General features: G+C 47.6%; 1 protein-coding gene across 2 annotated transcripts in view; it reads left to right on the forward strand.

Annotated features, from left to right (window-relative positions):
- RBM19 (RNA binding motif protein 19) overlaps positions 1-12,252 on the forward strand; it is a 68,594-nt gene that overhangs the window by 7,492 nt on the left and 48,850 nt on the right. For both annotated transcript variants that reach the window (XM_064674665.1, XM_064674666.1), the window contains exons 11-21: positions 534-664; positions 1,059-1,180; positions 1,909-2,005; positions 2,443-2,553; positions 3,013-3,213; positions 3,665-3,782; positions 4,014-4,156; positions 5,203-5,263; positions 6,585-6,664; positions 7,655-7,710; positions 9,041-9,157. In XM_064674665.1, coding sequence (XP_064530735.1) covers positions 534-664; positions 1,059-1,180; positions 1,909-2,005; positions 2,443-2,553; positions 3,013-3,213; positions 3,665-3,782; positions 4,014-4,156; positions 5,203-5,263; positions 6,585-6,664; positions 7,655-7,710; positions 9,041-9,157 — 1,237 coding nt within the window. The remainder of the gene's footprint in view (positions 1-533; positions 665-1,058; positions 1,181-1,908; positions 2,006-2,442; positions 2,554-3,012; positions 3,214-3,664; positions 3,783-4,013; positions 4,157-5,202; positions 5,264-6,584; positions 6,665-7,654; positions 7,711-9,040; positions 9,158-12,252) is intronic.

Below are 12,252 nucleotides of genomic sequence, written 5' to 3' on the forward strand. Positions count from 1 at the left end.
GGTTGTGGGAGGATTAAGACTGAAGATAAATGCAGCTGCTCAGAGCTTGCCTGGTTTGTGTCATGTGTCAGAGCCCTGTGAGCTGCCACGTGGTGCACAGCCAGACTTGGGGTGCTTTTGTTGGGCCCACCTTGTCAGCCTGCAGCTCCTGGCTCAGGTTGGTGGCTCACCACACACCAGAGCTGCTCTGCCCTCCCTGACTCCCTCATCCCTGGCTGTGTCTGGGAGATGCCAGTTCAAAGTGTAACCCTTCCCATCCTCTTCAGAGGTTCAGATTGGACATCAGGGTTCACAGAAAGCATTGTTAAACATCATAAGGGGCTGCCCAGGGAGCTGGTGGAGTCACCATCCTTGGAGGTGTTCAAGAACCAACTGGACATGACATTTAGTGCCATGATCTAGTTGACAAGGTGGAGGTTGGTCTCAGGTTGGACTCAGTGATCTCAGAGCTCTTTTCCAGCCTAAATGATTCTGGGATCCTGTGTGGTGGCCGTTCAGGGACATCTCTCACCATAAAGCCTCTCCCCCTGCAGGGCCCCTCTCGGAGATCCATTTCCCTATTGACAGACTGACCAAGAAGCCCAAAGGATTTGCTTTCATCACCTACATGATTCCCGAGCATGCAGTGAAGGCCTTTGCAGAATTGGATGGGCAGGTGTTCCAGGTACAGAACTGATGGTTTTCCTGTGCTGTTGGGCTGCAGCTGCTGGGAATGTTTGTTACTAACACGACCAAGAGTTTCCTTCTGTGCTTTGCTGCACAGATTGAGTCTCTTCTGCTGTGCTGTTTGGGAATACAGGTGCTTTTGGTAGAGTAGCTTGGTTTGAACAGCCTTGCAGGCACCAAAATCCTGGTAGAGGTGGGGAAAGAGCTCCAAGTCTGTCTCTTATATGGCCTCTCTGACTTGCAGCCGTGTCTCCTTTGGGAAGGAAAGTTCCCTCCTTCCACCTTGGCTGTTTGACTAGCAAAGGTGCCAGAAAATTTCCTCCACTCTACTTAGCTCATGGACTTCTGTGGGTTATTTCAAAGCTGCTGGACTTCTTCTTCCTGTCTTGTAGGGCAGGATGATGCATCTTTTACCATCCACGATCAAAAAGGAGAAAATCGAAGGTGGGGATGCAGAAGAATCTTCCTCCTACAAAAAGCGCAAAGAGGCCAAGGACAAAGCCAACAGTGCCAGGTACAACACAACCTGCCAAATTCCCAGGTGGCAGAAATGCATGTGAGGGCTTTGCAGGGCTGTATAGATTCCCAAAGTCAATAAAGCATTTGCTGTGCAGCTCTGTTTCCTTTGTCTCTTACCCACGTGAGTCCTTTGTTCAAGTAGTTCAGTGAGCAGAAATTGAGAAAAACAGGGTTTTGAATGGCTTTGTGTATGAGTTTATTTCTCTGGTGTCTAATAAAAGTTGTAATTCTTCAGGGTGATGGTTTCAGATCAGTTGGGTCTTTCTCCTCTACTTGGCCACCTGTATTTCTAAAACTTGTAGGAACTTTATCTTGCTGTGTGACAAATTAGTTTGAAAGAAGTGGCCAATACTTTCTGATTTAAAGGGAAAGAGATGCAACCTTGCTTGCGTGGGCTTTGTGGTTTTAGGAAAACAGTTGGAAAGTGTGTTCCTCTGAGCCAACACCTGAACTCCCAGCTGTAGCTGCAGAGCTGTGATCAGTGAGGTCTAGGGAAGAAGAGCTCAGCTGTATGCACTGCTGCCTCTCTTTTTGCCCTCCAGACATGTCTCCCTCATCCTGTCAATTCTCTAAGGATATTCCACCCTACCTTCTCTCTGACTCTTCATTCTGGCTGCTTGTGGTGGCATTCAAAGCTATTTTTTTCCCAGGAGTATGAACTAGAGAACCCTCAGTGGAAGAAGGGGCCGTATGACTGAACCTGGCCCTTGTTTGTCTCTGCAGCTCTCACAACTGGAACACGCTGTTTGTGGGGACCAACGCTGTGGCTGATGCCATGGCTCAGAAGTACAACGCTTCCAAAAGCCAAGTGCTGGATCCTGTGAGTTGGGTTCTCATCAGCTGGGGTGGGAGATCCCTTTCCTACCTGTTTCCTTGTGTCCTGGTCTCTCCTAAAGCCCCTGTGCTTCCGTGAGGCTGGGAGGTCTGTGATGCTGTAGCACCTCTGTGGGATCTGAGCCCATCAATCCCTTTGTCACTAGGACAGTGACACTCCCAGCCCTCTTTCCCACTCTGCTTTTCTGTGCCTGAATTTTGTATTTCTACATAACCAGCAACTGATGGGAATTTGCACCTGAAAGCTCAGTTCCTTCCTGGAAACTTTGTTTTGCTTTGGGAAGTGTTTCGATTCCAACAGCAAAACTTCCAGCAGCTTCAGAGGTGCTGGAGCATTTTACCTTTAAGCTTTCTGCCACATTTCCTTTACATCTGCTTCTTGGAGCAGCAGGAACAGCAGGTGACTGACATTCTTGCCTGCAGGAGAGTAAAGACAGCGTGGCAGTGAGAGTTGCTCTGGGAGAAACCGAGCTGGTCCAGGAAATTCGCCGGTTCCTCATTGAAAACGGAGTCAGCCTGGATTCCTTCAGTCAGGTGAGATGCTCAGCTGGAGGCAGCACTGTGGACCTACCTCCTCTAGTCCTGGTGTCCTCATCTCTCTCTGAAACTGGTAATTAAATCCTCACCATCTTGCAGGATTGAACCCCTAGGAAATGTTATATCCGTTTGAAAATGCAGCTGCCCTCGGGATGGTTTAAATCCATAATGTGATGGCTTTAGTATGGTCAGGGAAGGAGTCCTGTGTCCATATCAGGGTGGATCTGGAGCTGAAACCTCCACACACGAGCATTTGTGGAACAGGGAGGTCGTACTGGGGTGTGGATCTTACAGGAAGTGTTTTCTAAATGGCCGTTGGCCCTCTTGGACCCTGGAAAGGGGCGGCGTGGAATGAGAGAGCACGGCGTGTTGGATCTGAAACCTTCAGTTAGGCAGTTGGCAGAGTTTGCAGTTTTAAATCCCATCTTCCCTTTCTTTCCCCACCGAACTTGCCAGGCTGCTGGGGAGCGGAGCAAGACGGTGATCCTGGTGAAGAACCTCCCTGCCGGCACCAGCGCGGCGGAGCTGGAGGACGTGTTCGGCCAACACGGCAGCCTGGGCCGGGTGCTGCTGCCAGAGGGGGGAATCACGGCCATCGTGGAGTTCCTGGAGCCAACAGAGGCCAAGCAGGCGTTCACCAGGCTGGCCTACTCCAGGGTGAGGCAGCTGCCTGGAGAGTGTGGATGGTGGCTGCTTGGGAAGCTGCAGGAGGGAGTGCCTGCTGTGTGAGGGGGGCAGGAGTTCTGAGGGAAGCGAGTTGTCCCAGAGCCGCTGCTGTTACCCTCTGTCCCTTGGATTTGGGGAGTTGCCTCATGCATCCTTGTGCAGCAGTGGCTAAATAGGGTTCAGCCTGCAGAGGATGGCTGGAGGAGGGGGCTGTGACATATTTAGAGGGTTTCTTTTCCCTTTCACAACACAGGAGTGTAATACTGTGGTCCTGCGTGAGGCTGGATCCTTTTGTGAAAGAATTTAACCAGCTAGAAAAGCTACTCAGCTTTTCCACTGGTGTTTTCCATTACAGAGCGAGGTGAAAATGAGGCTGAGAGCAGAGGTTTTTCTTCAGGCCTTGCCCTTCAGTCTTCATTTCTTTCCTGTCTTCTCTTCACAGTTTCATTCTGTGCCGTTGTATCTGGAATGGGCTCCAATGGGTGTCTTTTTAAGCCCAGCCCCTCAGAAAAAAAAGGCTGAGGTTCCAGAAAAGGAGGATGAAGCAGGGCTGGTACCAGGTAAGAACTTTGTCCAACTTGCTGTTGACAGGCTGTGGGTCCCTGCAGTGTTTCCCTGCTCATGTCAGGCCACAATATATGCTTTGTCTGGGTGATTTCCCACTGCAAGGACATGATCTTCCCTTCTTTCTCCCCATTCCAGGAGCTCTCCCAGAATTTGAGTGGGCAAGCTCCCCCCTAAGTTTGACTTTGTTTCATCTTACAAAGTTTGGTTTATCCTTTTTGTTTCAGGTGAAGCTCTAAAGGACTCAGGGGAAGCAGCAGCACAGGAAGAAGAAGAGGAAGAAGAGGAGGAGGAAGAAGAAAACGTTCCTGGGTGTACCTTGTTCATCAAAAACCTCAACTTTGCCACCACAGAAGACACGCTGAAGGAGGTGAGCCATGGGGATATAGTGTTTAAAGCAGTTAAATTGCAGTGGGAGATGAGAAAACATTATTACACTGGGACTGGGAATATCCACTTTTGGGGTTTCAGGCATCAGTTAAGACAAATGTATCTGAAACTGTTTTGATGGGGTTTAATTCCACCTCGGGACAGGTGGAGGCAGTAGAAAATCTTTTAAGAGTCCTCATTTCCCATGCTTTCTGTAATGCTTCTCCTTGGGATAGGCATTTTCCTCATACTGCTTTGTGTGTGAAGGCAATGAATAAATAAAGGATGGTTTCAGAGATGTGCTTTTCATCTCAGCTTCTCCTGCCATTGAGCTGTCTGTGCTGCTTTGCCTCAGCAAAGCACTTGGGAGAGAGTGTAGCATTACTAAAGCCATGTGGGATGCTAATAGCAGAATAGGGAAAAGCAGCTGGGAATTCTCAGCTCTGCTAGTTTTTGTAGCTGTGTAAAATGCCACATTCCATGGCCCAAGAATGCTGGAGCAGTGTCAGTCCATCCTGGACTTGTGTTTCTCTGCCTTGGGACTGTGAGACTGTGTAGAGACCCTGGTCCATTTGGGTCTGGGGACAAATGTAAATGTTCAGAGGAGGACTGGGGCTTGTCCCCTCTTCTTTTTTTACCTTCTGGCTGTAGTTTTACAAAGAAGTCAAAAAAATAGTTTATCTTTGGAAAGAGGTGAATTTTTGGGGACATCACAGAAGTCACCCACCCCTAAGGTGTCTGAGGGCATCTTGCAATCCACAGTGTTGCTCCAGTGCCATCTCAGACCTCTGCACTGTTTCCAAGGAGTGGTAGATGATTTATGGGAACACATCATGATTTCTTTAACAATCTTTTAGTGTGTGTGTATATTTTTACAGAAATAATTTTGTAAGAAAGACTGAGCTGCAGTGACTGCTTGTCAGGTGTGTGCTGGGGGAGGTGGGCCTGTGAGTGTGTGCTGCTGTGGAAGAGGGACACGTTGTCACTCAAGTTGAGCTGCAAGCCTGTGACAAAGGGAACTGAATCACGTGTCCAAATTCCTTGCAGACATTCTCCAAAGTGGGAGCCCTGAAGAGCTGCACAATATCCAAGAAGAAAGACAAAGCAGGTACTCTAGATGTTGCTGTTCAGTTCCTTCCCTTGGCTGGTTGCTGGGGGCTCAGGTGTGGCATTGCTTTAGCATTCATCTGGCTGAGCATTTGTGTTCTCCTTGGCAAAATCCTTAGTGTCTCTAGAAGTGTTGCTGCTGAAATGGCTGAAAGCAGCAACCAAACGTACCCCGGGGTTCGGTCTAGGAGGTTAAGCTCAATTGGCCTTCTCTTGAGATCTTGAGATAGAGAAGGCAGACTCCTTCAGAAGCACAGAAGAGAGCAGGATGTGGGTTGAAAGGAACCGGTGCCCCGCCATGATTTAACTGCGCACGGCGCCTTATCCGCAGGAAGGGCCGGGATCCTCGAGGGTGTCTGGCTGAGTGCTGGGCTGAGTGGGCTTCCTTTGCCTTCTGCCTGCCAGCCCTGGGCCCCACAGGCTGCCAGGGACAAGAGGCTGTGCTCTTGCATTGACTGCTCTCACTTTCCAGGCAGTTGGACAGGGAAAATTTGGATTAAGGCAAGCGCTGGCTGGAAGGGCCGTGTCTTCTTTCTGGGAGCTGCAAAGCTTTATGAGATTTTGCCCTGACAGGGCTTCTCTTTCATGGGGTACTTAAAAACTTGGATTCAGTGAAAGAAAAAGAAATAAAGCAAATTCTTCAGTAGTGCTGGTGTGTCTGGTGTGCTCATGACCAGACAGCAACATCCCAGTCTGGGCTGATCTTGTACCACCTGCCCAAGAGCTTCCCTTCTGTCCCTGTGGGTCATCCCTGCAGTCTGATACCACTGAGGTTGGGAAGTTGGAAACTGGGTGTGATGTTTTCACTTGTGGATTTTTCCTTCCCTCATTATTAATCATACCTTAATTGTGGCTCCTGTGCTGGTGTGACTGCAGGCGATGCAAACCTTTGCTGTGGAGGGGGGGTGGAATTGGTGTCCTCTCCCTTGTTGTAGAAGTTGCAGCTGCCCACTCAGGTTTAGGGAGTATTTGTGTCTCCATAACGGGATCACTTTCTCCTGTCTGTGTCAGCAGTTGCTTTGTGGGACTCAGTGTTTTATTTTAAGTTTTGCACTGAAATGTTGCAAAGCAAAAAATCTGTTCTGTGTGCAGCATTGATTATCTCCTTTTTGACATCAGCACCAAAACCAGCTGTTCTTGCTCAGAACAAATCAGCCAGGGGTGCTCATGAGGAGCCTCAGGACATGGGCAGGCTGGCCTTTGCCTGGGGTATTAATTTTCTGTCCCCCCAGTTTTGGCAATCAGTACTTGCTCCTGGTTTGTTTTTACACCTTAGACCATCCCTGTTTCCTGGTAGCTTAAAAAGTCTCCTTTCTTGACAGGCACTTTGCTTTCCATGGGCTTTGGATTTGTGGAGTACAAGAAGCCAGAGAGTGCCCAGAAAGCCTTACGCCAGCTCCAGGTAAGCTCAGGTGTTCCCAGCCTGGAATTCTTTGCAGAGGTGGTGGACAAGGACTTGGATGAACCTTGGAGTTCAAAATGGAGCTGAGGATGTCAGTGCTATGAGGTGCACTGGGCAGGTGGAGAAGCCTGTAAAAAGGGCCAGGTCTGTGAGGGAAGGGGGTTTGTAAAGGGACAAGACCATGCAGAAGAGTGTTTCCTAGTCCTGATCCAACGGGGGGGTGACAGGAAACCTACAGTGTTTGAAATGTAATGAATTTGAAATTTAATGAGGTTTTCTGCAAGGTGCCCTTTGCAGAGGGGCAGAGACCCAGGTTCTCCCTCACAGGGAGAACAGATATTGCTTAGTATTTAATTAGTGCTGCAGAGTTTGACTTTACCCTCTGTGACTCTGCCTGTGACTTCAGGGTCTTCCAACCTCCTCCTGCCTTCTCCATGACACGGGGTTTCGCTGCCCTCTGAAGGAATGAATGATAAAAATAAAACATCCAAGTGTTTGGTCCACACTACCTGGATATTATGGGCCAGGCAACTGGAGATTGAAGGAATTACTGTCTCATCTGTTCATGTTCAGTGACTGTTATCCATGAGTCCCCCCTTCACCAGGTGGTCATTTCACGTTCCACAGCCTGGACAGTCTTGGGATAAATGTACATGCTCCATCCTTTTGAGAGGAAAATGGGTATTTTGGGCAGGGATTGGGCAGAAGGGCTCCAGGTTCCCAGTGTAGTGCCCACTGCATGTTTTGTGCCCTGTCAGGGATGATTAGGAAAGAGGCTGAACTCTGGGAGGTTTTGGGGCATGGGAAGCATGACCAGTGTTCAACAGAGAAAAGCTTTGGTTGGGAGAAGGGGAGGACTAGATGGGAAAAAAAGCAAGATTTGAAATGCTGTGCTTATGTCCTGGAAGCTGTCGTGACTTTGACTTTCAATTACTTTATTAACATTAACTATATTTTTTTTTTCTGTTGTTTCTTTGTTTCAACTTCTAGGGCTGCTCTGTAGATGGCCATAAGCTGGAAGTGAAACTCTCAGAGAGAGCTGTCAGGTAAAGCTCATGTCTCACTTGTGTAACAGGGTTATATTTAAGCTGCACTAATGCTTGGTGGGTTCTTCCCTTCTTCCCTGGCATCTGCATCACAAGGGATGTGAGCAGTGGTGCTCCAGCTGTTGAACACATCAGGCTTTGTGCTTTACTCAGAGTCAGTTTGGCTTGAAAAGAAAAAAAGAAATGATGAGTAGCTGTAGTAGGACCCCAAAAAGGAGCTCAGAGTGAGAACCAGGCACAGAGTTTCCTTCCATGCTCAAGGAAAAGGTTCCTCTAAACCCTCTGCTTTGCTCAGCATTGCAAAACCAACTATAGCCCAAGTTCCAGGGGGCTTAAAAAGTTCTTGAAGATAAATATTTTCTAGGTAATGAAATCTTTTGCCCTAGTTCCTCTGAGAAAACAAGAGCTTAAGAATGATGTTCTGCTGCCAATTCTGATCAAAACAAGACAAACAGGTTTCTTGCTTGATAAAAAAATTTAGATTTACCTTCTTTTCTTTGGTCAGTCAAGTGCAGAGGAGATGGTTAATTGTGGGTGAGTTTACTTGAAATTAGAGTCTTGATTTTTAGGGTTTCCTTCCTAGTTTTTATTCAGTACAGACTATTCTAAATGCAAAATTGAAAATTAATCCACATGTTTGAAGGTGAATGTTGGCACCTAAACACTGTCCTTTAGGCACTTTGGAAACCCTACTGGAGCTGGTATATCTTAAATGTCAAAATTTGTTTGAAAATCTGGTTCCTGGGGACCAGAAGCTGTCTGACAGCTCCCTGTCTGCACTTTGTATTTCAGTTCTTTAATAAACCATTTTTATCCATTTTGATTTTTAAAATCCCTTCAGCAGGTATCCAGCCCTCAATGTGAAGTGCTTTGCTTTATGAAATAAGCTGCTGTCTTTTGTGTTAGGTAAATTCTGACCTCATCCAAATGCAATACAATTCTGGAGGTAAAAAAAATTAATACTCTGTTACGAAATTTTACTTGATGTTTTATAAGCCAGGAAGAAAAAGAATCAAAATTGGCTTACATTAAGCTAACTTTTTAAAAATATATCAATTAGTACATTCTCTTTGACAGTTGAATGGACGAGATTTGGTGTCAGAACAAAAGTTAGTGGAAAACACGAGTCCAGGACCACAACTGGGGTTGAAGATGGACTATTTCATTTGCAGGTGTGGGGTTTAAATCAGTGAAATTCCTTCCTTCCTGGCGTACTGTGTGACATTCCCACTGCCTCGTTTTTCCACATTCCAAATCCTGGAGGAGCCCCAGTGCAAAGGGGGCTTTGCTGCCCCGTGGTCCTCACCTGCCCTTGCTGTTGCCTCCCCAGACCTGCTGTGAAACCCTCCCGAAAGAAGCAGACTGCCAAGAAGCAGAAGACCTCCAAGATCTTGGTCCGAAACATCCCCTTCCAGGCCACTGTCAGGGAAGTCAGGGAGCTCTTCAGGTAGGGGGAAAAAAAGTGCTTCCTGTTGGGTCTGTGGGGTGCTCTGGGCTGGAGCTGCTGTGATTTTCATATGGGATTTTGTTACTGGATTTTTAAATACTGGATTTTAAAATTGCGGTTTTGTTGCCTTGGTGGAAGTAAGCAAGGCTTTTACTGAGTGTAAAGGCAAATGGTTTGACAGTGTAGAAATTCCAGTAGAGGTACCAGTGTGGAAATTCTGCTGGTGAGGTGGTGATCCCATGAGCTGGTGGTGTGGCTGGAGCCACTGTGAGCTGTTGGAGCCATGCAGTAGATATCCATGGAGCTTGGAGATCCCTGTGCCTGTCCAGTAAATGATCCAGCCTTGGGTATTTTTCCCTGTCTCCTGAAGGCTGTACAGCAGCATTCCTGATGCTCAGCACATCTGCCTGGGGAGGAGCACCCAGGTTTGAGTGGGGCTGGCTCCTTCCTCCACCTGCCTCGCCCACGTGTTGGTGCAGCTCCATCCCCTCGTGGAGGGAGCATTTCCATCTGGCTTTCCCTTCCACTGCTTGTGCCTCCCACCCTTGGAGGGGTGTTGCCCATCTGTAAGGATGTGGAACTTTGCTGCCCTTAATACTCTCTCTGACAAGAAATAACCTTGTCAGCCATCAAACATGCCTGGGATAATGCCGAGTGTTGGACAGGGATTTTGGGATCCCAGCCTGCCTTCTTTCTGTGTGTTCTGTATGTCCTCAACCTTTTCTGCTGCCTTGTAATGCATCCTGGAAAACAGGGGAAACTTGGTAAAAAGAAAACCATCTTTACTGCTCTTAGGACGAGAATGTTTAGCTCACTGTCCCAGGCCATGGTCCCTGCTCTGCTTGGAGAAGGAATCTGGGAGGAATTTGTGTTCAAATCTGCCCATCACTCTTTCCCACCTGCAAAATAAGGATGATAGCTCAGATGTGCAGGGCATGGTGGAGTACTTGCTGTGTTAGGAGGTGGCCTCTTTGTGGGCCTGTCTAAGCAGAGGCAGGTGCTTTTGTCACAACTGTGGGAATGAGTTCAGGAGTTCAGGAATTGCTTAACTCTTTGAAACCTGCCCAGATCATGCAATGAAAACCACTGGCAGTGATTTGTTTGTGTTAGGGAAAACTCCAATTCCCTGTCTGCAGGGAATTCCACCTACTTTTTTAGCATGTGGTGTTCTCCTGGCTTGTCTGCATGGCTGGGAGGCTGTTTCCATGCAAGGTATAAGGAAAGCTCTGTGTTGCAACACTGGATTTGGGGTGAATTCTGGGGTTTTCACCGAAGGCAGACCATGACTTGGTTCTTAAACACACACTGCTGGAAGGCTGATAGTAGAATGTAAAGATCTCTGTAAAACAGCAAAAGCTTTTCCTTCCTTGTGCTGTGCAGTTTGGATGCTTTTGCTTCAGTGCTACCCTGACAGGTCCAGGCAAAATCCCTGGACTTCCAAGTCACTGCTCTGAGTTTTCTTACCCCGTGCAGCACTGCTAATTTAAATCCCAGCACTGTGGCTGCAGAGGTGACCTTCCTAAAGCTTGAGCAAACAAAACCAGAGGCATCTGTTTGCTTTCTGGGGTGCTGGGTTAAGTTCAGGGAGCTGGGAGGTTTATGTGTATCACAAGGACAGACAAGCCCAGTAGAGACTGTGGGGGTTTTTTTTAGTGTGGTTTTTTTTTCCCTCCTGTCTTGTCTGGCACCTCAGTGCTGTGGAGAGGAGGGGCAGAGGAACAGTCTGGTGAATATTGTAAGGAATGTGCAACTTCCAGCTGCATGTGCTGGTGACAGTGGTCTTGGAGCAACATGGGAACATCTTGCATTTTTCCTGGGATATTCAGAGATGGGGGGTTTATCCTCAAAACAACAGCTTGTGGGGAGACACACACAGCCTTCCATCCACCCCTGCCATCCCTCCTTCCCTTCAGAGAGGCTAAAACCAGGCATGGCAGAGCACTGCCAGGCACTTCATCCTCCTGGATTGCTTTGGTTTGTGCTTTTAAATCAGGTGCCTTTGCTCTGGAGCTTTTTTAGCTGTCTTATTTTGTGTTTTGCTAGCTATTTATTTAAAATTGCAGGCAGTCACTTGGCAGTGGAATGGATGGCAGGGCTGCAGGGGGCACTCTTAGCCTGCCCAGAAAAGCCTGGCTGGGGACCACCAGGCTGGGGGGACAGCAAGGGACCACCAGGCCACTCCAGCAGGCATTGCCATGCAGGGTGACAGCCCCAGGCCCGTGGAGGTGGGAGGCTTTGCAGGGTGAGCATCTTCTCTATTGTCTCACATGCTCCTGGGCCACTTTCCAGCCCTGCAGCTGATGTTGTCCCCCAACCTGCTTCCTCCTGTGCTTGCTTTTTTTTATTTTTTTCCAATTGCCTGGGAAGGAGAAAAATTAATAAATAAATATATATACACACACACAATATATTTGTACATATATTTATTATGCACACACATATGTATATTACATATACACACCCAGTATATGTGTCTATCTATATATGTACACACTATATGTATCAACCCAAATACATATATTGTGCCAATACATATTTCCAAAAATATACATAATACAAGTGTGTTGGATGTATTTCCCCAAATTAATATTTCCATGTTTTGAGGTTTTTCAAGGAACCCTGTGTCGCTTTTCAAACAGCCCCACAGAAGGTGTTAATGACACTGGAAAACAGCAAAACAAGGGAGCTGGGTGGTTTGAATAGTGGATTTTTAAAGCTGTTGTGCCTGTGCTGCTCAGCACTGGCAGTCCAGGGAATCCTGTCCTGGTTGCCTTTAGACTTTTTGATATTTTTATTTATGGACCCACCACTTAAATGCTCAGACTTGCCCTGCACTGCCTTTTGTGTTCCTACAACAGCCTGTAGGAACTTTTTGATTTTGGACTTTGAGGATATCGAGTTCTAATTCTTGGGCTGGAGAAAGTGGTGTTTAATCTTCTCTGTAGGGGAGTCAGGGACTCTCTGGTTAACAGCTCAAGTCCTCTGCCTGCAAAATCAATGTCTTCTAGTTCCAGCAGCCTTAGGTGCTGCCCACCTTCCCCCCCAGCCCCAGAGGCTTTGCTGGGATGTGTGATGCTGGTTCAGATCGTGTCCTG

The sequence above is a fragment of the Pseudopipra pipra genome, chromosome 18, assembly GCF_036250125.1.
Source record: "Pseudopipra pipra isolate bDixPip1 chromosome 18, bDixPip1.hap1, whole genome shotgun sequence".
Classification (NCBI taxonomy): domain Eukaryota; kingdom Metazoa; phylum Chordata; class Aves; order Passeriformes; family Pipridae; genus Pseudopipra; species Pseudopipra pipra.